The 23344-nt window shown below is 46.1% G+C and overlaps 1 protein-coding gene across 1 annotated transcript in view; it reads left to right on the top strand.

Moving 5' to 3' along the window:
• The first annotated feature begins 308 nt into the window (after positions 1 to 308).
• The window catches only part of EHD4 (EH domain containing 4), a 74139-nt gene continuing 51103 nt past the window's right edge, over positions 309 to 23344 (top strand). Inside the window, exons 1-2 of the mRNA XM_014857326.3 lie at positions 309 to 693; positions 19381 to 19557. Coding sequence (XP_014712812.1) covers positions 458 to 693; positions 19381 to 19557 — 413 coding nt within the window. The 5' untranslated portion in view covers positions 309 to 457. The remainder of the gene's footprint in view (positions 694 to 19380; positions 19558 to 23344) is intronic.

Genomic DNA, 23344 nt, shown 5'->3' on the forward strand with positions numbered 1-23344 from the left:
TCCGAAGACTCGTTTGTGCCAGCTCAGATTTGCCCGGAAGCCGACGCCACCTGGCCAGAGGTGGGGCCCCGGCGACCAATGGGGGGCCCTCCGATGACGAGTCAGCGCCACCCAATTGAAGAGGCACCCTCTCCCCAGCCGCGTCCTCCAGATGGACTCCAGCATCAATAATTCATGAAGAACCTGCTCTCTATTGGCTGACGCCTCCGCCCGCGCTGGCAGCGGCCCAATGAGGAAGGACAGGAGCGAGCCCTCCTGAATAGTGAACGAGCGCTCGTGACGTGGCGACCGGAGATTGGCTGCGACGGCGCGAGGCGGGGCCCGCTCGGGCGGCGGCGAGCGCAGCGGGGACAGCTCAGTGCGAGCCGGGGAGGGTCCGAACCCGGAGCAGGATCCGAGCGCGGGGCGGCAGTGAGAGGGCGGGCGCGGAGCAGCGCACCGGCGGACCGGCGGCGAGATGTTTAGCTGGATGGGGCGGCAGGCGGGCGGGCGCGAGCGCGCAGGCGGCATGGACGCCGTGCAGACGGTGACGGGCGGCCTGCGCTCGCTCTACCTGCGCAAGGTGCTGCCGCTGGAGGAGGCGTACCGCTTCCACGAGTTCCACTCGCCTGCGCTGGAGGACGCCGACTTCGAAAACAAGCCCATGATCCTCCTGGTGGGCCAGTACAGCACAGGCAAGACCACCTTCATCAGGTAACCCGCCCCGCCCTCACCCCTGCTGGAGTCCTGCCCCACCACCTGGGTGGAAGCGATCCTCCCCACGTGCGCGCGCGTTGTCACCGCCTCCCGCCGCCGTCGGCCTTCCTGCCGCTCGCGGACCCCCTCGCCGCTGCCTCCGCCTCCAGCAGCGGCGTGACCTCAGGTTCCCCGTCGGAGCGCGGTGCCTGGGTGCCGCAGCCCCGCCCCAGGACGCGGCCTCCCGAGGAGGGACTGGCTCTCCCCACGCGGGCAGGAGGGTACCTGGAACCCCTTCTCCGCGTACTCCGGGCCCTCCTTCTTGCTCTTGGAAAGGCACTCCTCCAGCTGGTTTTATCCTGTCACCCTGGCCTGGGGGCCTGGGGAAGGCAGGGAGAGCGAGGCGATTATAAGCACCTTACTAATGGGCGAGTGAGGCCTAGGGCTGGAAATGGGGACAGAGATGTGGGGTATCAGAATGGACCATTGGGTCATAGTTGTGGAGTTAAGCCCCTAGCACAGTGCCTGGCGCATAACTTTTTATTGAATGAATGAATGTGGCAACAGTAGAGAGTATTTTGCAAGCCCACTTCTCTTGAGGTCCTTGCACGCCACCACCACCCCATCCTCCTCCCAACCCCCCCAGCCCCCCACCCCATCCCCTTCCCAACCCCACCACCACCGCCACGGTGTTCGAGGGAGGCAGGGAGAGAGGCCGCCATCGTTCAGCCCTTACACAGTCTCGCCTTTATCCGGCCCTAGGAAGTTAGCTGGGTGTAGCAGCCCACCAACCCGTGGCCAGTGGAACTAAAGGGGAGTGTCATATTACTGTTCGTTAGTTTCCGTTTCTTGGTTGGGTCAGTCTCTCTTAGCTCACCCTTGACAACTGAAAGTATTTGGCATGCTCGCTGTCTCCAAAAGCAAAGAATTACTGTGCGTGCCCTAAACTTCCCATAATATAGCTTCCTCCGAACTGATTTTTGATGGGAAAAAAATTTACATGGAAACATTGCTTTTTGAAGAGGCTATTTTACTGCTAAGGCATCTTGCATTTTGAGACTCTGGTTAGGAGACTTGTTTTCCTGGGTTAAACCTTGTGTCAGTTGAAACAAAGTGACTGATCGTTTAAGGTTTGGGTCCAGGGTTTTGGAAATTGTAACAATCTCTTCATCATTGATGTTCAACAGGTGTTCGGAGAACTGCCTCTATATTTGGATACATGCCATTTCTATTAAGTAGCGGCCTCTTTTTCTCCACTCCAGTGACCTAAATAGTTCCCACAAATAGAGTAGTTGTCACTACAGGAAATATGTTCAGTCCAGGCCTGCAGATACACTATGAATGAATTTAGCAAAGCAAGTAAGCTATATTGAAATATAGTTCTAGGCAGTAAATTGAATGTGAAGGAAAACTGAAGAAAATAATTCTAAAATTGCTTTATTTGGTTCTTTTTAAAAACTGAAAATAGGAAAATAGTATTAAATATGTCACCCTAGACACTCAAAATGAACTGTAGAAATATTATAGTAACTGGCACTTTGAAAGATGACAGACAATATATGTAAGCTGTCAGTAATACTAACTGATTTTTAAGTTTATGGGATAATGAAGTATTATGACCAAGTGGTACAAGAGTGGGAGGTGGACCTTTTGAAATATACAGATGAAGGATAAGAAGGTAGCATTGTTATAAGTATAATAATCTTAGACATCAGTGGTGGCATCTTCACAGCACCCCGGACAGTCCCTCCTGTCTGTCTTTACCATGAGGGTTTTATTGTCCCTTGTGTGATTAGGGAGCCCCTGTTGATGCTGAACCAACCTAGATGTGATGTGGCCCTCTGTCTGTGTTCCCATAGCCTGGATAATAAGCAAGTCTGAGGCAGGAGAGCACAATGTACAGGCACATGAATGGATCTTTTTTTCAGTTTACTATTTCATTATATCATTTCTCACTCTTCTCTTTGTTGCCTCCTTTAGAGGGAGCTTTGTGGAATAGCTAAGCATAGTTTTAAGAAAGATTTTGAGATTTGACTCCTGGTGACTCCGTCCAAATGGACCTTTTCTCAGTAGGCGCTCAAGCCATGTGCAAGCCCAGAGTGAGGGAGGAGTCACCTTATCAGGAAGTCGCTTGCTCTTGAGACCTTCCCGGCCTAAGAGTGTCGTTAGGCAGAGGGCACAAAGTGAACCTGTGAGGTTGCAAGCAAATCAGGGTGAACAGGAAGATTGGTGAGGCACCCAAGATCTGAGTTTGGTTTCAGAGGGAAGGTAGTAGGAAGAGATTTAGCTCCTGGGAGGAAAGCCCCAAACAAAAGGACAGCTCCCCTGGGGAGTCCTACACTGGAACCAGGGAGCAGAGGTCTTGGCCCAGGGTGCTGACCGCCCTGGATCCTGCCTGCTTCCGTGGCTCTCTTTTCTCTGAGGCTGGTGGTACCTGGGTTGTTTACGTCTAGCCACTGAGCACCAGAAGCTCCCACTTGCTTGTGAGATAGGGTGCACCTGTTTGCATAGCCATAGATTCTTATCCCCCTGGCTTCCTGCACATGCTATCGCAGAGCTTGCACTGATTTGGAGGGAAATGTTATTTACTGTAAAACCACTCAACAGGGCCTTTGGTGTGCATTTCCACACCTTTCATGAAACCTCACTCTTCCCTCCTTTGTCCCATGACTGGGAAGAGCTAGGACCCACTAAAACATGGTGAACCAGGACTTTCATCTGGAGTGAGGAAATTAAGTGTGGGCCTTGTTCTGATGAAAAGGTCTTCTAGATGGGGTGGATGAAGAGCCTGAGTGTCAAGAAAACACACACACTCCTGCATGGGAGATCACCATGAGGGGCCCCAGTGCAAGGAAGAGGACAGATAGGAGAGTGTGGGTGGACTCTCCTCACATGGATCACAAAACTGGCCCAGAAGGAGACTTCAGATGTGAGGGAGATATTTGTCAAAGTCTCTTTGGGGTAGAAGCAGAACAGCTGGTAAACCTGTTGCCACACTGACAGTTTTATTTCTTAGAAGACAGAGGGTGCAATGAGAGGAAATGTTGCTCTGCCTCTGACCAGCAGGAGAGAATTGTCCGGAGAAGGAGGAGAGATGGGCCCGGGGCGAGTAGCCATGTTGTCTTAGACTCTGTAAGAGCCGAGGAAGGGTGGATGTTGGGCTCACCCAGCTTGTGTCCAAAACCTGAGGAAAACACATTTCAGAGATTCCTCCAGAAAATCCCTGGGCCCAGGTGCTGTGGAGGAAGACATTTCCACTGAGAGGAAGAGAGAGTCACTGAAAATCACTTCACATGGTTCCAACTTGTGTTTTTTTAATAACTCCACTTTCTTTATTCTTCCTACACTCTGTCACCTTCTTCCAGAAAATTTTTTCTAATGAAGAAAGAAAGAGGGAAGTCACCCAAGAAAGTGTATAGGCTTTAAAAGGGTAGAGACCAAGATAATTAGGCAAGAAAAAGGAATGGAAGTCATCTAGATTGGAAAGAAAGAAGTGAAACCATCTCTGTTCTCGGAGGACATGATCTTGTATACAGAAAATCCTAACGATTTAGGGAAATCCTAAAGAAAAACTCATAAAACTAATAAACGAGTTCAGTGAGGTGTCAGGATACAAGGTCAATATAGAAAATCCATTGTATTTCTATACACTGGCAATGAACAATCTGAAAATGAAATTAAGAAAACAATTCCATTTATAGTAGCATCTAAAAGAATAAAATACTTAGGAATAAATTTAACAAAAATAGTGTAAGACTTCTGCACTGAAAACTACAAAGTTTTGTTGAAAGTAAAAAACCTAAAAAAGAAAAAAAGGAAAGCCATCCTATATTTATGGATTGTAAGACTTAATACCTTTAGAATGGCTGCACTAAAGGGATCCACAGATTCTGTGTAATCTCTACCAAAATCCCAATTGCCTTCCCCACAGAAATTGACAGGCTGATCCTAAAATTCACATGGAAATGTGAGGGATCCAGAATAGCCAGACAATCTTGGAAAAAGAACAAAGTTGGAGTTCTCATACTTCCTGATTTTGAAACTTACTACAAAGCTACAGTAATCAGAACAATGTAGTACTAGCATAAGGATAGACATATAAATCAATGGAATAGACCTGAGAGTCAAGAGGTAAACCTGTACATCTGTGGTCGCTTTGTTTTTACAGGGATTCCAAGACAATTCAATGGGGGGAAAGAATATTCTTTTCAACAAATAATGGCGGGACAATTAGAGATCCACATTGCAAAAGGCAAGGAGAGTGCTAATGGGTACAGGGTTTCTTATGGGGGTGATGAAAATGTTCTGAAATTTAATAGTGGTATTAGTTGCACAGCTTTGTGAAATCACAGAATTCTATCCTTTAAAAGGGTGAATTTTATGGTATGTGAATTTTATCTCAATAAAAAATATAAAACAATCCAGTCCTCCATCACTAACCATCCTGTGATTTATTTAATTTTCATAATTCTGCAGTTAGTGCCAGCCAGGTGATTTCTGCATCTGGGTACAATAATTTAAAGTAAAAATGGATGCCAGGAAGAAAACAAACAAAAAAAGTGGAAATAAGCTAAAAGAACTTAAGGACAAAGGAGCTATGGAGCACACGTGAGAAAAAAGGGGGTGCAAATAGCCACCACACAATCCCTATATGGTTTTTTCCCCTGTATGTTTTTGTCAGTGTGTAAGCATATTCATTCTTCATAACACTCAAGTTAGTAAAATCAGGTATGATGTTTTCCTATAAAATACTTGATAAGGTAATTGTGTTTTAAAACTTTAGATATTATTTAAATATAGTGTTCATAGGGAAAAAGGGGCAGCGATTCCATATGCAAGCGTGGAAACAAGGTTTATGGAGAGTGTGAAACATTAAGAAGCCGGAAAGAGTGGGCTGAGAGGGCAAAAATGCCTCGGACAATACAAAAGCCTTTTTAGGCAGAATTAGAACAAAAAAAAAAGAATCAGGAAGTGATGGGCCCACTGCTGTGGCCTCTGGCGGTAACAGTAACAGAAAGCAGAACTACTCAGCTATTATTTTGCTTCCTCCTTTTCTGGCAAAGAAAGTGATCCAGAGATGATAGAAGGGAGCCCAGCCATGTCTGAGGGCAATTGACCCCAGAGAATGAGGAGCTCTCCGGGGTCTGGCTCAAGCAAGGCCCAGTCAACACCTGGTGGGTAGATGGGTGGGGGGACCGTATAGCATGGACTTGCAGTTGTGCTCAAAGAACTGTGTTTGGTGATTTTTAAGAAATTATGAAGACTATGAAAAGTATCAGAAAATTGAAAACAGGCAAATGTCCCAGTTTTCAAAAAAGAGGGGAAATAGATTCTGTTTAAGAACAAAGCTATACTTCTTTCCTTTGATAAGCTCTAGACTCAGTTATTAAAGAGAAGAAAAGTGAAGGCACTCACTACAAGGCAGCCTGGTTCACCCATTAAAAAGAAATCCCATGAGAGAGACACTGTGGGAGGTCTGGTGGTTCTCACCCTCATCAGGCGCTGAAGCCCCTGAAAATCTGTGCCAAATACCGTGCCCTTTGCAGATCTCTCTGAAATACTGAAATATTTAATTTTTTACGGAAGAATAGACTATATTTGTAATATACAATCTAAGATCATATTTATACACTCCAGTGTTCATTTATTCAAATAATATTGATTTCAGGGATGGGCCCGGCTGTCATAGAACTTAGAGTTTCATGGGGAATATGGAAAAGAATCAACAAGCCATTAGGGTTCAGAGTGACAAGAGCTATGACAATAGAAGCACAGGATGGGATGGACGCATAGGAGGGACACTTCATTCAGGCTTGGAGGTTGGAAAAGGCCTCGCTGAGGATGCAACCTAAAAGCTGAGCCCTGAGGAATGAGCCAGAGTTAGCTGCCAAAGGAGACCGGGAAGTCAGGACGAGATGGTGTCGATGGTGAGGCCCAGGTTTCTTGGATAGGTGGGTGGATGGTAGAGCTGTCCACTGAGATAGGGCCACAAGAAGAAGGAGAGTGGGGACATAGTTACGAGTTTCAATTTCAACCTATGTTTAAGTGGACACCCAGGTGTAGAGTCCACGAGGGGCTGGACTTATGAGTCCCGGAGCAAGAGGAAGAGGAGCTTATGGAGACACTGGGGAGAAAGTCACCAGAAAGGTGAAGCAATGCCAGGGGAGGATGGTGGTTCAGAGCCATCTTAGGGCTCTTTTGGTTGCAAGTGACAGAGAAATTCAACTAAAAAAGGCCTAAGTACAAAGGTACAAATTTTCTCATGAAACTGATCTGCCTGAGGTGTGCTGGCTTCAGGCCCAGCCTAGGACCCCAAGTGGTGCCCTCAGGACTCTCTCTCAGGTCTGCGGCTTTCCTCGTGCTGGCCTCCTTCTCAGGCAGTTGCCCCGCATGGGGTGGGCAGGTGGCCATCTCCAATTCCAGACTCACGTTCTGCCAGCCCAGCAACCCCAGAAAAAAGAAACTTCTTCCCCAACAGTTTCAGCAAAAGTCTCAGGTTTGAGTCTCACTGGTTCGACTCTGGCCATATGCCCATCCCTGAACCAATGCTAGAGCCAGAGGAATGAAATAGCCATGCCAGAGTGGGGTGCTCAGCCCCCAAACCATGATGTGGACCAGGAGTGGGGAAAGGTGGGTCCTCAGGGTACCATTATCAAAGGAGGGGAAACGGGTGCTAGACAGGTGAGACAGCAGACAGCACCCACAAAAGCCAAGGAAGGAGAGAGCGGGCGGTCAGCAGCGGCAGATGCTTCTGGGAGAAGGATTGGAATGGAACCAGTGGATTAGCCATCAGCAGCCAGGGTGACCTTGGCAGGAGGCGTGTCAGTAAGTGGTGGTGATGGAAGCCAGGTGGCGGTGGGTTGAGGAATGAGTGGGAGGTGAAGCGTCAAATATAGAAACTCTGAGCAACTGGGCACTGAAGGGGAGGAAGCGTGCCCTGGGCCCCCGCATTCCAGAGGTTTGGTTCACCTTGGCAGAGTGAAAAGTTGATGGAAGGGGCCGCAGAGGGGAAGCAGCTGGTGTTTCAGAAGCCTGAGAGGAGGCAGGACTCAGAGCAAGGATTCTGAGAAGGGCAGTGGGGGCTCCAGGGCAGGTGGGGTGTGGCAGTAGTGACAGTCAGCTTGGCAAGACACTGTAGGATGGCCTCTTGTCCACTCATTACATCATCTACCTGACAAAAGGCAGCAGTGCCAGAGGATTCGGAGAAATGGGGCTGTGGTTAATTATCAAATTCGCTTCCTTAACTCACATGGAGAAGCTTACTTCTAAAAGACATTCAATATCCTTTTCAAAACCTTGGAAAATTATGAACTAGAAAGCCGTGGTCCCCGGATCTGGCTGCCGGTCAGAATCACTGGGAGACCTTCTGAAGCAGATGCCGGGGCCTCATCCCACACCTCCTGAATCGGACTGTCTGTGGGTGAGGCTCAGAAATCTGTTTTTGTTTTTATAAACCACCTCTCAGAGTGATTCTTAGGCAGCCTTCCCCAGGAAACATTTGGGAACCATTGATAGACGAAGGTTCAGTTGATGGAATCATGACAACTGAACCATCCAGCCTGAAGAGAGAGGCTCGCTTCAGCCGGCCTTCCATGGCCTGTGGTCCAAGCTCCAACTGTTCACATTTTTAACAAATGACCTAGATGAAGACCTGGAAGCCGTGCTTACAAAACTGGGGATTATGCAATCAACACAATTTAATAAACAGCCTTTTTTCACTTAAATATGATATAGTGAACTTTTTCTTGTGTCATTAAATAATCTCCAAAAATAACTTTAAGACGGCCTCACATTCTGTCATACAGCCTGGAACGTTGTTTCTAATTTTACGCTGTTATGATAATGTTGCAGTGAACATTCTTGGCTATAAATCTTTCATTTCTAGGTTTTTTCTTTGAATAGCTGTCTCATGCTTAGAAAAGCATGGATTACTGTATCCAAGGGTATAATATTTTTCAAATTTATAATATTCCTGATTTTATATATATATACTGTATTCTATATTTTTTCATCCTGAATATATATACACATATTCCTATTCAGAAAAGTTACTGCAAATTAGACTCCCACCAAGGAATTTACTATGAGGATCATTATTTCACCAAACCATCAGTGAAACTAAGTATTACTATTAAAAGCAAATTTTATAGGAAAAATTTCTTTTACTTTGCTCTTTTTTTTTTTTAACTAGTGAAGTTGACCTTATATATAGTCATCGTGTATATTTCTTTGGTGAATTGCTGTGAACTTTGCCCAATTTTCATTTGGAGTATATGTCTTTATTTTGTAGCTATTTAAAAATTTTGCTCAATAATGGCTATCAGTTCTTTGTCATAGCTATTATAAGTATTTTTCCAGTTTGAGGTTTGTCTTTTAAATTTTTTTATGATAATTTTTGACGTGCAGATATATTTAATATTTGTGTCAAATCTAACATTTGTTTCCTCTTTCATGATGTCTTTTATCACTCTTATGCCTAGAAAATCCTTGTTTATGCTAAGATTCAGTAAATAGTCACCTATATTTTCTTTTATTAGGTAGGCTTTTTAAAATATTTAACTCTTTAACACCCTTGGAAGTGAAATCTGTTTCAAAAGTGTTCATTTTGGGTTTTTTTTTTCTTTTTTAACACTATTTTTTGAGTAATCCTATCTTTTCCCACTGTCGCATGAGGCTCCCTCAGAGGCTGACTTATTAAATGTCGGGACCTTTTGGGACCTTTCTCTCCCGTTCTTTTATTCTGTTGGTGGCATCTTATACCTGCAGCATACTGTCTTACGTATTATCACTTTAAAACATTCTTTAATAAGTGGTAGTGCATACCCTTCTGAGCTCATTTCTCTTTGCTTTCCAAATACTGTCAATCATCATTTCCTGTTGTTCTTTCAGAGGAACCTTGAAATTATTTCATTAGATTCTTCCCAGATGATCCCGCTGGGATCCATTTGTGTTGACTGCTTTATGTCTTGGCATTTGCTCTTCCCAAGCGGGAACCCAGCATTGCTTTTACTCAGACCTTCTTTTTTATATCCCAGGAAGGTGCCTGATTTACTCATACAGGTTCTATATACTTTGATTAATGTTGTTTTGGGGTATTTTATACTCTTTTGTGAATCAGATTTTTTTTTTCCTTTATATTTGCCAACTAGGTATTACTGGGACGTGAGATAGCTACTGATTTTTTTTGTGTTTTCGTTTTGTATCTGTTCATTTGATTCAAGTTATTCTGATAACTTTTCGGTAGATTCTCTTGGATTTTCTAGATTGACAGCTGTATCAGTTACATTCAGGATTACTTTGTTTCCTCTTCTGTTTTGTATTTTATTGTATTGGGAAGTGAGCATTCATATCAAGCTTCTAATTTTTTTTTCCTGAGGAAGATTAGCCCTGAGCTAACATCTGTTGCCAGTCTTCCTCTTTTGTTTTTGCTTGATGAAGATTTGCCCTGAGGTAACATCTGCACCAGTCTACCTCCACTTTATATGTGGTTTGCCACCACAGCATGGCTGACGAGTGTTGTAGGTCCGTGCCTGGGATCTGAACCTGTGAACCTGGGCCATCAAAGCGGAGTACACCAAACTTAACTGCTACACCATGGGGTCGGTCCCCTCAAGCTTCTCATTTTAATGGTCATGCCTTTGTTTTGCACCTTAAGATATGATGTTAGCTGTTGGTTTAATATTTTATAAATTAATCACGTTAAGATATTATCCTTCTATTACTAATTTTAAAAGAATTTCATTTGAAAAAATTAGAATAAATGTTGAGTTTTACTAAATGCCTTTTAACCTTTTCCTTTAACCTGTGTTCTGTGGAATGCAATTCTGGGAGATTACTAATAGGTGTTCAAAGAAAAAATGGTTCTATAGTCAAGCACCTTTGGGAAATACTATATCCTATAGCCTCCTCATGAAACCTTATAGTGCTCCCAGGTCAGCCTGAAGTCTGTTGTCTGATTCATAAATTACAAGTCATAACATAGAAAACACTTAATAGATCTTCATTGCATGAGCAAAGGAATGACTGGAAAAATAAACAGGACAGGAAGAAACTGGGAGGTATGTTGCCTTTGATTCCCGTAAACTTCCTCTCCCTTTCTTCTTCTTCCTTTCCTTCCTTTCCCTTTCTTCCACCCTCGTTCCAGAATAGCATGGAAGGTGGAGTGGAATAGCTCAGGGATTGGCTTAGGTTAGACAGCAGTGTGCTTTAGACACATCTCAGCCCCGTGTACTTTAAACTCCATTGATAGCTGGAAAAACAGAGATGTGACAAGGCTTTACCCACTTTCCCGGTCCAACAGGCTAATGTCCATTCCTTTGGTAGGCACAGCAGTTTCAAAGATGATGTTATCTGAACAAGCAGTCCTGATGATAACGTCAAAGATTTAACTAAGGAAAAACAAAAATGAAAATAAAAGCTAGATTTCACGCTTAAAGAAGACGTATAGTTTTAAAATGGAAGTGAAGCTTGGTCTGACAGTTTTCCAATAACTCCAAGAAAATTAAAATTTTAAAGTAGATGAGATGTCTGTTCAGGGATGTTTATCTCAGCGTTATTTTTAAAAGCAAGAAATGGGAAGCTATTTAATGCCCAACAGTAAGGAAATGGCAAACTAAATTCATACATATTCACCTTGGAATAGCATGCAGCCATTAAAAGTTGTGTCTTCGAAGAATTTTTAGTGGCATGAGGAAAAACTAACGGTGAAAAATCTAGATGCAAAATTGTTTAAACACTTGGATCCCAATTTGATAAAGAAAAAATTATATTCACAGAGAAATGACTGGATCGAAATATATCAAAATGTTCAAAGTAGTCATTATAGTGTGGTCTCCTGCAAGCTGCTTACCTAGTCATAAGCACAGTTTTCTATAAGTTAGGGGTAAAAATACCTGCTCCAGCGACAGTGAGGATGAGGTGATGAAACAGGTGGGAAATGCCTTAGAAACTGTCCCACATGGTGTCATAACAGTTGTTGTATGTGGTGGTGGTGGTACTAACTTGCTAGGAAATAATTGTCTATTCTGGACCATTTTATAAGACTTTTGTGATAATAAACATTTGATTCTTCTCCCACTTCTACTTCTTGGTATTAAACATGAAGAGAAACAAAAGAAACTTACTTTACAAACATTATTTCCAGATTCAAGACAAACCGGAGTTGAAAGTCGAACCTTTTGTTTTCAGCCCCTCTCCTAGTGAAGTAGTGGATCAGGTATTATCAATAAAAACTGCATTATGGAGAACTTTCCAACGCTCATTATGAATTGAAATGTGTTTAACCTCATAGCCCTGGATTTAAAAGTAAGGAAATAAAGCTGCTTCTCCAACTGAACTCGCAAGTTGTACTTTATATATTTCTTTTACATCTCTATTGTTTAAACCCTTAGTAACACTCAAAGGGATAAAATGACTGTTGGCGTTGGTTTAAAGCTCTTTTAAAAAATGTCCCATGCAGCCGCCCCGTGGCCGAGTGCTTAACTTCACTCACTCCGCTTTGGAGGGCCAGGGTTTTGCTGGTTCGGATCTTGGGTGCGGACATGGCGCCGCTCATCAGGCCATGGTGAGGAGGCGTCTCGCATGCCATAGCTAGAAGGACCCACAACTAAGAAAAATACACAACTATGTACCGGGGGGCTTTGGGGAGAAAAAGGAAAAATAAAAATCTTAAAAAAAAAAAAAATGTCCCATGCCAGGGCCTGCCCTGGTGGTGCAGCGGTTAAGTGCACACGTTCCACTTCACCGGCCCGGGGTTCCCCACTTCGGATCCTGGGTGCAGACATGGCAGTGCTTGGGAAGCCATGCTGTGGCAGGCGTCCCACAAATAAAGTAGAGGAAGATGGGCAAGGATGTTAGCTCAGGGCCAGTCTTCCTCAGCAAAAAGAGGATTGGTGGCTGATGAATCGTCCTCAAAAAAAAAAAAAGTCCCAGACTGTATCAGTGAATTGAACCCTCAAACTCTAGGCACAGATGACAGTGTATGCAGAAAGATGTATATTTTTTTAAATCCTAATTATAATTACACAAGCCATTTCTCTAGATTTTGGCTTGAGAATTTAAAAATAATGCTCAAAAGCACCCCAAATACATGTGTCATCTTACTTTTTAGAGTGTTTACTTAATAAATACCTACTAAAAAGTCTTAGATTTGGGCATTTGTGATGATTCACAGAATGCAGGACGAGTAAGAAATCCTAGGTTCTAATAAACCACTTAATGTGTTTGAGTCTTAGTTTTCTCATCTATAAAACGGGGGAAGAATAGCACCTACCCCATAAGGTACTAAGGATGAAGTAAATTTATTCAGCACATAACAAGTCCTGAGACGTTAGGTGTATTACTAAAACGATTAATGCCTTTTCCAGTATTCCAAGGACAAATGTGACCGTCAAAACCCAGACCGCATGCATGGATGAGTACTCGGGGGGGACCAAGTTTGCAGCTGCAATTTCGGGTGTCTGTCCTTGAATAATGTGCCTCTTATAGTTTGTTAGTCATTCTTAAGCCCATCTCTGAGAAGATGATGTTTGAGTATGTTGAGGGACTTTTCATCATCTGGAAGATTTTCTTCATCCCCTTGTCACAAATGACTGTTTTTCTATGAAGTTAAAAAAAAGTTTCTAGCCTAAGCAATGGAAGAAAAAAGACACTGTCCACATATACGCTTGTTTGAAAGCAGGTCCTTGAGCCCAGACTGAGCATGGCAGCCAGAGTGCCCGGGAGCCATCTGTGTGGGGCAAACCGTGGCCCTCAGCTGACAGGGACAAGGAGATGTCCCTGGTGGTTTCCCATCCTCCCAACCCCCCCTCCGCCCAGCTGCTTGGACTCCAAATGTCTCTGCCTTTTTACGTTGCTGGCCTGGCTGGAGACTCGGAGCAATCACCACTGGAGTTGGCAGCCCTCTCTGAGAACACAGGAAAAGGAGAGCAAGCTGGAGCCGGGGACAAATGCCCCGTCTAACGCACAGGATGCCTGTTGGGGGGCTAATCAGCTCTGAACCTCAGTGGATTCTTTTCTGTAGTCTTCCTGTGGCCTCTTGTTCCTTTGAATTCTTGTTATTGCAGATAACAACGCAAAGTGCCTGGAACTCATAGCTTTGGGCAAGCCTCTGAGGTGTCAAAAAAGAAGAAAAAATGTTGAACACAATTGCTGAGCCTCGTGCCTGTGGCTGTGTGGGTAACCCATTTACACAAACATCGCACCTCAGGATCCACTCAGACTCCTCCTTTACGGGTGCTGGTTTTGAACCTCATCACTTCATTCCCACTTGCTCATGTCAGGTACTCTGTGTCCTGGTTTGTTCTTAGTCCCCTCACTGCACATGACACATGCCTCCGTGCCCCGCAGTATGACATAAGTGTGTCTGAGTTCCACAGTCCCCCAGCGTACGAACTCTTCTGGGCCATCAGCTCAGAGGGTCATATACTAACTCCTGTATCTGACAGATCCTACTTAGGGTACCAGGAGCTGGGGGCTGTGTGGGACCTCAAGGCTATGGGACTGAGCCTGGTGTAAAAGCAAAGACCCCGGGCCAGGAGGGAGGAGCTCCGAGTCCTGCACTGCCACTAGTGAGTTTGACCGGCAGCATGTCACTTTTCTGCTCTAATCCTCAGTCTCTTCACCTGTGGAGACATGGGGTCGAAGCAGGTGATTCCTATGAGACTCGGGCTCTGAAGTTCTGGTGTGTGGACTGCCCTGCAGGAAATCACAACCTGTCAGAAGAGAAGAAATAGGCCCACAGGTAACGCCAGTACTAGATGTTCCATGAGGAGCTCCACAAGAGAACGGGAGGTGGGAAGTGGCCAAAAAAAAGGTCCTGGAGTGATCAGGGAGGACTGCCCTGGAGGAGGTGATGTTTTGTAAAGTGACTTAAAGAATGGGTAGCATAGAGAGTGGAGCTCATGAGACGTGATTCCCCACCAGACAGAAGAGATGAAGTGAGGGAAGACGGGGACAGGTATTTCGATCCTGGAAAAGGCTAATCAAGGAGGGAAGGAGGTCCATAATAGGAGAGGAGCAAGAGCCCAGACTGTGAGGTAGAAGGGAGAGACTGGTGGAGGTGCCCGAAGGGAAGTTTTCTGGGAAAGAGTGGGGTGTTAGTGAAGGTTGTCTGATTAAAGCAGTGCTTTAGAAAAAGAATCTGATCTTCCAGGGCAGATCGGGGAGAAGGGGGCTGGGAGGCAGCTGGGAAGCATGGAGTGGCCAGCGCCCAAATGAGGTGTGATGAGGAAGCAGAGAAGTGAGAGAGGGAGGCTGGAGCCTGATGGCCACTGGATGAGGGGAGAAGTCCGTCAGCACAGACGCTGGTTCTGCACCTACCGTGTCCCAGATGCCGTGTTGGATGCTGAGGATGCGGTAGTGAGCCAGACCAATGGGGGCCCCTCTCAAGGTGCTTCTACCATCCTGGGATAATAACACCCAAACAGTAACATGAGATAATTTGCTATGAGTAAGTGCTATGAGTAGGGTAATGGGGGGAGGGGGAGGGGGATCAGACAGACTGGAGAGGCTCCTTTTGTCAGGGTGCTCGTGGGAAGGCCTCGCTAAGGAGGTGCTGTTCAACATGCAGGCATCTGGGGGCATTGAGCACCCCAGCCCTGTGCCAGAGACTTCCAAGCATATGAGAAGCGTTAGTGAACCGAACAGACAAGAAGCCCTGATGGGGCTTACACTCCCCCAGCGGGAGACAGGGAATAAATAACAAATAATAATAGATAAGTAAATTTTATATTGTGGTAGAAGGAGATACAAGCTATGGGGAAGAGAACACATGTTTTTTTAAATTTTTTTTTTGCTGTTATAGATAATGCTACAATGGACATCATGCAAAATCTTTTTCATGTGTCTAGGATTTTTCCTAAGGATAGATTTCAAAAAGTAGAGTTACCCCATTTTAAAGGCATTTAACACAAAGTATCAAATTGCTTTCCGCTGAGGTTATACCAACTTATTCCCCCACCAACATATATAAGGGTGTTTATTTCACTGCACCTTCAGGAGCGTTGAGTATTAGGAGTTTTTTAAAGTGCTAATATGCTAAATCTTTAATTGGCATTACTTTGATAGTGAAATTGAACATTGATTTTTGGCTTTTTGTTATCTGTGGAAGAAAGTATCACGAAGCAAATTAATAATGTAAGCAAGCTATATAATCCAGTAATTCTTCCTAGTTCAGGCTCTTCCTCTCTGCCTGGGACTCGGAGATTGAATGATTTCCCAAGGTCACAGTTCAGCGGGCATCTTTTACTTCATCCTGATTCACATTAGCAGCAACCTTCAAAAATGATTATTCGTTCAAGTTCTCTTTGGCAGGGTCGTTCCTTAGGAAATTCTAGCTTCTCTTACAGTATGAACTTGAAAGTGAGAAACACCTGCTCTACTTTAAATAATTTCATACTTTAGGTTTTTCATTGAAACCCCGTTATTCCAAAATTAGTGGGGTTTTCTGTGCTTTGTATGTAAACGAAACATCAGGAAGCAGTTCAGGCACTCCTTGGCAAGGACGGTCTGCCTTACACACCTTTGTGTGTGAGTGAGTTACTGCCTCGCTGGTGACTCGCTGCTGGACTACGGCACCCACACTCCCGCCACCCCTGCCTGAGCCCCCTGCTCACCTCCCGGCAGCCTGGAGCTGGAGGATCCTCCCCCACCCAGCCCTGGGAAGGTGCTGAGGAGTGGCCCTATCACAGAGAGCCACCCAAGGTGGAACTCAACTCTGAGCTCTTCCCCTAAAAGGTAGTGCGACAGTTCTTGTTGGCTTTGTCTGTTTTATGGTGTGTGTGACCTTTCGTACGCTGCCTTGGCCAGCGAACCGTTGCTGTTAACATTGAGGGAAGGCGCCTGTCAAGTTTCATACCAACCCTTGAACAAAGGTTCCCTTTAGTCAGTTGGGAACTGTGCGTGCTGCAGGGAGCCTGGTGACATTGGCTGCTGTTCTTCCAAGCCCCGGCCCTCTCCCCTTCCTCCGTCTCTCCCACAGGCCTCCTGGCGTAGCCTCGTCCGGGCCGTGGGGCATGGGAATCAAGTTGGACATGGGAGGGGTGTGATCTGGACTTGAATTCTGGCTTTGCTGCTGGGTGACTTCGGACCTGAGCGCCCAGAGTGGCTGTAAAAGCTAAATTCCACGTCCATCTGTGTGTGTGAGATCCACACACCATGTGCACTCTGTCTGTGCTCGAGTTCCACAAGGTGTGAGACGCCGTCACTGTAGCTTTTACCGAGATTTCTGAGATTGGTGTGGAATTGCACAAGAATTTATAAACAGGAGCATTTCTGTGCTTAAGGGTATTTACTAGTCTACTAGGTGCCCGGAAACGTTTTGAAAAATTTTGAAAATTAAATTTGAACATGTTTAAAAAAATAGCACCTCCTCTCCCCAGCTTCTCTCCAGGGAGAATGGGAGAGCCGGCCCCTTGTGCATGGGGCAGCCCCAGGACCGTGCAGGAGAGCACTCTGGAGAGCTCTTTTCTCTCACTTTGAGGAAGCTGCAGGTCGTGGAGCCTGTGCCCATGGGCACACTCTGCGTGAGGGCCCTGCACTGCCCTCATGCTCCTCAACTCTAGGCAAACCACGAGCTTGAACCCAGTCTGCACAAGAACTGGAGTCCAACTATCTGTATTCCATTTCCACTGAAGCCCTTACTGTGTGACCTTGGGCAGGTTGCTTAGCCTGTCTGATGCCTGAGTTTTCCCACCTATAAAATGAGGATGGTGTTAGCACCCACCTCAGAGTGTTGGGATTAAATGAAACGGTTGTGCACATTAGGGCTTTGTACCACACCAGGTAAATAGGGAGTTCTTGGTAAATGCTGGGTGCTATTATCTGACATTTTTTCCACATTTACTCTAAATTTAGGGGACATGCTTGAATGATGCATCTAGGCTGGTACTCCACAACTTCACAGAAATGTAGAAGATTTGGATGACGTTAAAACTAGCACTGAAATCAATTAAATATTTACAAGATATCGTGCTAAGATTGCTGGACAATTTTGATTTTATTTACATAGCAAACAGAGATCTAAAGAGTGGCTTAATTTCTTATTCTTAGAAAGATGGCAAAATTTTATTGGACAGTTAACAGTTCAGTTCTTTCCCTCTGTCCCTGGAAATAAAATCACAGGTTCTGGCCTTAAATTTGATCAGGCAGAACATTTTAGAAACAAAGAGATCATTTAGGACCAGCTCGATTGTTAGCTGCAGGAGTGGGGAGCTAGAGGAAGTCATGTGGGTTTCTGCCCGTGAGCCTCGTCCCCAGGGTGAAGATCGTCTCCCTGGCGGGGCTGGGACACAGCTCTGCCCCCGTCCCCGCAAACAGGGCTTCTCTTCCACTGCCCCCCACCCCAGGACCCGTTCACAGTCACTGTCAAGTGTTCTCTGAAGGTGTCGCATTTCCACCTGTTGCTGGGTAATGAGGAAGATGTGTTCCCAAATAGTCCCTTTTTCGTGTTCCCCTTGGTTGCAAAGGAAGGAGGGAGGGGTCTTTGCCCCCGCATCCCATATATGCTTGAATACACATAAGTGTGTTCCTACATCACGGAAAGAATCTTGGTGGGGAGGGCGGGAGGGTGTCTGAGTGGCTTCAGTGAATGGAGTGCTGGTGGGGTAGGGAAGAGCTATGTTAGGACTCAGCCATTTCCCACAGAAAGCAGACTCTCCCCACCGCTCTGCCTCTGGCTCCCTTGCCCCACCCCAACCGTGTCATTGAGCCAGTCCTGTGCTGTATATCACATCAGTTGGTCTCCTGCCCCCTGAATAAGGACCCTCAATGACGTTTGCTAGGGCCACTGTATACAGTTGTGCAGGTTAAACTATATGAGGGCACCTGGCAGGGGGGCTGTGGGGGGTAATATCCAGCTAGTGTCCTGCTTGCTGTCTGTGATCCGAGTGCAGGGCTGTGTCTGCCTAGAACGAGGGGCATCTTTTCCAATTTGTACACAGGGCTAGCCATGGCCCTGGTGACATCTAATCTGAGCCCCCCCTCCTTCACCCCCATGCCCATAGCAGCCTCTGTTGCTGCTGAGTTCTTTGGAGATCGTCTTCCATGGCCACGACCTCCAAGAGCCCAAGAGAGCTGTAAAATGCACAAGGGAGGATGTGGCGGCCTCATTGATTGCCAGGGACAAGGAAGAAGATGCTTCATTATTTCATCCACTATACTGAGTGCCATCTGTGGGCAGGCACAGTGCCGGGTGCTGGGGATATGCATCTGGCCATAGACGGGGCCTGCCTGCAAGGACCTTCAGACAGAGGAGTGTAGTACCCATGGCGAGTACAGGGTGCCCAGGGCCCAAAGAGGACGCATCCCCACCACACTGGGGGCAGGGGTGCTTTCCTAAAGGAGATGGACCTGAGTAGGGCCTTCTAGGATGCCTAGGAGATGACTGGGTGCACTTCTCTGGGTGGTGTCTGTTGCGCCAAGGGAACCGCAAACGAGAACCGCGTGCTGAGCAAAGGTGCACTTTGAGAAAGCCCAGCGAATCTGCAAGACGCCTGACCTCCTTCCCTAGGCTCCCTACACTGGGGGGAAAGTAGGTCTGTAGATTTTAAGCTTTGAAAATTCATTATTAGCAGAAAAATGTAATGCTAATCATTCTCCTTGTCTTGGGGGTTCTATTTCTAGGTTTGTAAATGGTTATGTTAAACAGGAAACCGTCTGACCTCTTGTGACAACATGCTGAGTTTCTTGTCTTTTCCTCTTTCCCAGATACTTACTGGAGCAAGATTTCCCCGGCATGAGGATTGGTCCAGAGCCCACCACCGATTCCTTCATCGCCGTGATGTACGGGGAGACGGAGGGCAGCACCCCAGGGAATGCTCTAGTCGTGGACCCCAAAAAGCCGTTTCGAAAGCTTAGTCGCTTTGGAAATGCTTTCCTGAATCGGTAAGGACCAGCAAACTGCCATCTTGGATCAGGTTGTTTTAAACCTTTTCTGTGAATTCTTGCTAATTATGTGTAAAGGTTCAAAAACAGAAGAACGGAGCATGTCTGTTCTAGAAGAGAGAGGCTATAGAGAGTATGCTTATCATATTCAGATATTCGAAAGATTATCATAGGAAATGATCGTTTATACCTATTCTGGGTGGCTTCAGAGGGCAGAGCTAAGGCCCAGGATTGGACATTATAAGGCTACACAGTAGAAGCAACAAATTTCTAATAATTCGAGCTGCACAAAAATAAATCAAGTTGCCTTGTGAGGTAGTGAGCCCCCCGTCACTGGCAATGTTAAGTGGTGGCTAGATGGCCAGCTCTCAGGTGTGGTGTGCTGGGGTCTCCTTCCTGCACAGAGAGCTTAGCCGAGAGGGCCCCTGAAGTTTACCTGACACCCAGATTTAGTCTGTTGATTACTCCAGGACAGGTCACCCCACCTCCCTGGCTGTCCCTTATGCTTCTCACTCCCGTGCTTTGAGCTGCTTCCTTATTCATTAGAACGGGGCAGGGGAAATAGAGTCAAAACAACACCAAAAGTTCATTTTGTTACATGGTCGTTATTGTGTAGATGTGAAGTCCTGGGGTCACTGTGGTTCTGTCTTCACTGGAGATGTGTTGTATTTCTGCTGCCCACTAACCCTTCCTCAGAGTTCCCAGTGACATGAAGGGGCGCAGGGGCAGAGAACAAGCCAGCAGCCTCTCCTGGATGCCGCTCTGCCCTTTCAGACATGATCTGCTCTTACCTTCTTACCTGCCTCCCCTCCTCCTCTTTGTCACTCCTCCTGGCCTTTTTTTTTAAAAAAAAAAAAAAAAAAAAAAAAACCTTTTCATTCTTCTTTCCTGTCATTCCCCTTGCCCCTCCATTCCTCTCTTTTATAAAGTCTGCCACTTTAGACTGGTTGGTCTGGGGGAGCGGGCTGTGGAGGGTGCAGAGCCTGGTAGGGGGTCATCCAAACCCCTTTAGAGAGACGTGGGACTAGAACCAACAGACAAGAGACTTGAACTGCTCTTCTCCTTTTTAGATGTTCTTAACAATAGGAAAGGCTCCTCCCAGCTGACTGCTAAGGCCCTCGTCGCACAGCCCCAGAGGGCACCGTTCACAAGGACTGTGGAGTGAATGATGTGCCCGGGTGCTGTGCCGTGGCTCTACCGAGGGCCCCCCTGGCAACCTCCACGGGTGCCTTCTGTACATAACTGGACTCTCTCGGGACCTGTGCTGTCCTTTAAGGGCTTTGTTATGCTCCCATCACAAATCAAAGAAAGCATCCAAGTGGCAGCAAGGGAAAGTGGCGGTAGGATAAACAGAAATGTGCAGATGATGTAGGTGGAGTCACAGAGACGTTCCATCTTGTTGCTGACAGTGATTTGCAGAATTCTGTCCAGAGGAGTTTTCCCACCTTCAGGACTCTCTCCTCCAGAGGAGTTTAGTCCTCCACTTCAGAGCAGCCCTGTTTGGCACCAGAGCATCTCCTTGTGGGAGAAGTGGGGTTGAGCCCTGGTGGGAGAACACCAGAGGGTCCCTCAGGATGGAGTGGACCACAGCTGAGGGGGAGTGGGACAAGAAGCTCCCCCGTCAGGGCCTTGCAGGGAGCCATGGTCACAGGGCAGGGAACAGCCAGGCTTCCTGTCCCAAGACTGACCCTAGAGGGTTCCGGAGGCCCTGGAAGGTGCAGGGCACAGGATCCTTCTCCGTGGAAGGCTGCCTAGAATCCTGTGGTTTCATTACTGCCCTTAGTTTCACTCTTTTTGACTGACAAAGGCTTAAAAAAGAAATAAGCTGCCACTTTTTGCAAATTCCCATTTTGCGAAGTCCATATTCACAAGGACAAAAACCGGGAAAAATGGCTATTGGCTTGTTTTATTTTGGCAGATGACTTACTTTCCTAACAAGTTTATTTTTTTTTTCCCCAAATCCCAAACATACAGCAGATGAGTATGGAAAAGAAGCATTTGGGAAAGATTTTGAATGGCGAGGTTCATTATCTCAGCATTTAAAATTTGCTGAAAATAATCCATGTGTTATAGAATCCAGTGTTAAATTCAGAATACATAGAAAAATAACAACAGATAATTATATGACGTTTACTCTGTGTCGGCTACTGTGCTAAACTTGTATATTAGCTCTAACTCCTCACAAAAACCCCATGACATCGGTGCCACTATTATCCCCAACGTAGAGAGGAGGAATTGATGCATAGAGAGGTTAATTTAACTTCCAGGGGGTCACTCAGCTGAAAAGTGGCAGTGCTGGCATTGGAACCCGGGCGGTCTGGCCCAGGGTCCTGCTGGTGCCCACTGTACTGAGCTGCCAAATGGCATGACATTTGGGCTAAAAATGAGTGCCTACTGCCCTCTATCTACCTTGTAAGGCTGTCCTTAGTATAGCCTGCCAGCAAGGATGATGAAGATGATAATGATTATATCCCAAATTATAGATTAATGATTTCATATACACTACCTTTTCAGAGTTAATAAGACAGATGATACTATGGCCATTTTAGAGATGAGAAAACTGAGAGCAAAGAAGTAAAATGACTTACCCAAGAAGAGGCGGAGACAGGATTAGAATTTGGGTTTCCTCTTCCCTTCTCTCTATCACCCTGCACCTCAGGAAGCACCAGCAAAGAGGAGTTTCTGTCCTTCCAGCCATCCTGATGGCCATGCCTATGTGATGCTCCTGTGTCAGCATGGACCTCATGTATATTAATAGCATACTTAAGAGTAAACAGCCTGATTAAGTCGTATCCCGTATCCACCTGACAATGCTGCTGTTTCACCCAGCACTTATGTAAGAAAGAGTCAGCTAGTGTAGGGTGCTCAAAGGTGTGTGCGTAATTATGGCCTCCCTGGGGGACACCAGCAGGATTAGCTCTAAAGGCAGGCAGACTCGTTTTTCCACAGCATCTTTTCTGGGAGCCAGGTCAAAATACAGTCCTGAGTAGGGAAGAGAATTGGTTGTCTGCTGAGGAGAACTTTCCCCTGCCACCCCACCGGGCAACCACTGGTCACCCTGGGATGGGTCTCATTACCCTGGCCCTCTCATTACAGGGCATTGGCTTGGACATCGGCTCCCAGGGGCATCTTTAAAAGAGTTTAGTCCTTTGCCAGGTGATACCCGATGATGCCTGGAGGGTGACACCAGCCTCAAAGCATTAAGCAAAGCGGTGGAGCCTGAGTGTCAATCTCCAACGCTGGTTTCTAAGAAAATGACAGGGGTTCTACAGGGCGCTTCCGAGAATTGAAGACAAATTCCCAAAAAGGCAGTCTCACATTATAGAAATTCCGTACTTGAATAATAGAAGAAAGAGCTGAGTCTAAAACAAAAAGAGTTCTGTGGAAACAACTTTAATGTGACATTCTAAGACTCCGCTGTGCTGCTCCACTTTCGAGAGGAATTCCACAGACGGACCTAGGTTGGAGTTGCTGCATGGGGATGTGGTTGTTGGAGTTCCAAAGTCTGCTATGAGGAGGCAGTTCCACCTCCCGGTGGAGGAGATGCACACACCAACGGCACCCTGAGGGCACGCGTCCTGGGAACCGCCAGTGTGTTTCCGTCAGTTCGAGAAGAGTCAGGAACTGGCATCCGACGTTTCCCCCTGCAGTCTGCTTTTGAATTGGATTCATGTTTTTCCCTCAATCTACTTTTCTAAAAATGGTAGTCTTCTTTTTAAATCCAGATAGCTACAGATGTTGTTTTTAATGTAGGATCTAGTATAATTTTAAAAGGTAGTCTTCCACA

Source organism: Equus asinus, chromosome 2 (genome assembly GCF_041296235.1).
Source record: "Equus asinus isolate D_3611 breed Donkey chromosome 2, EquAss-T2T_v2, whole genome shotgun sequence".
Lineage (NCBI taxonomy): Eukaryota > Metazoa > Chordata > Mammalia > Perissodactyla > Equidae > Equus > Equus asinus.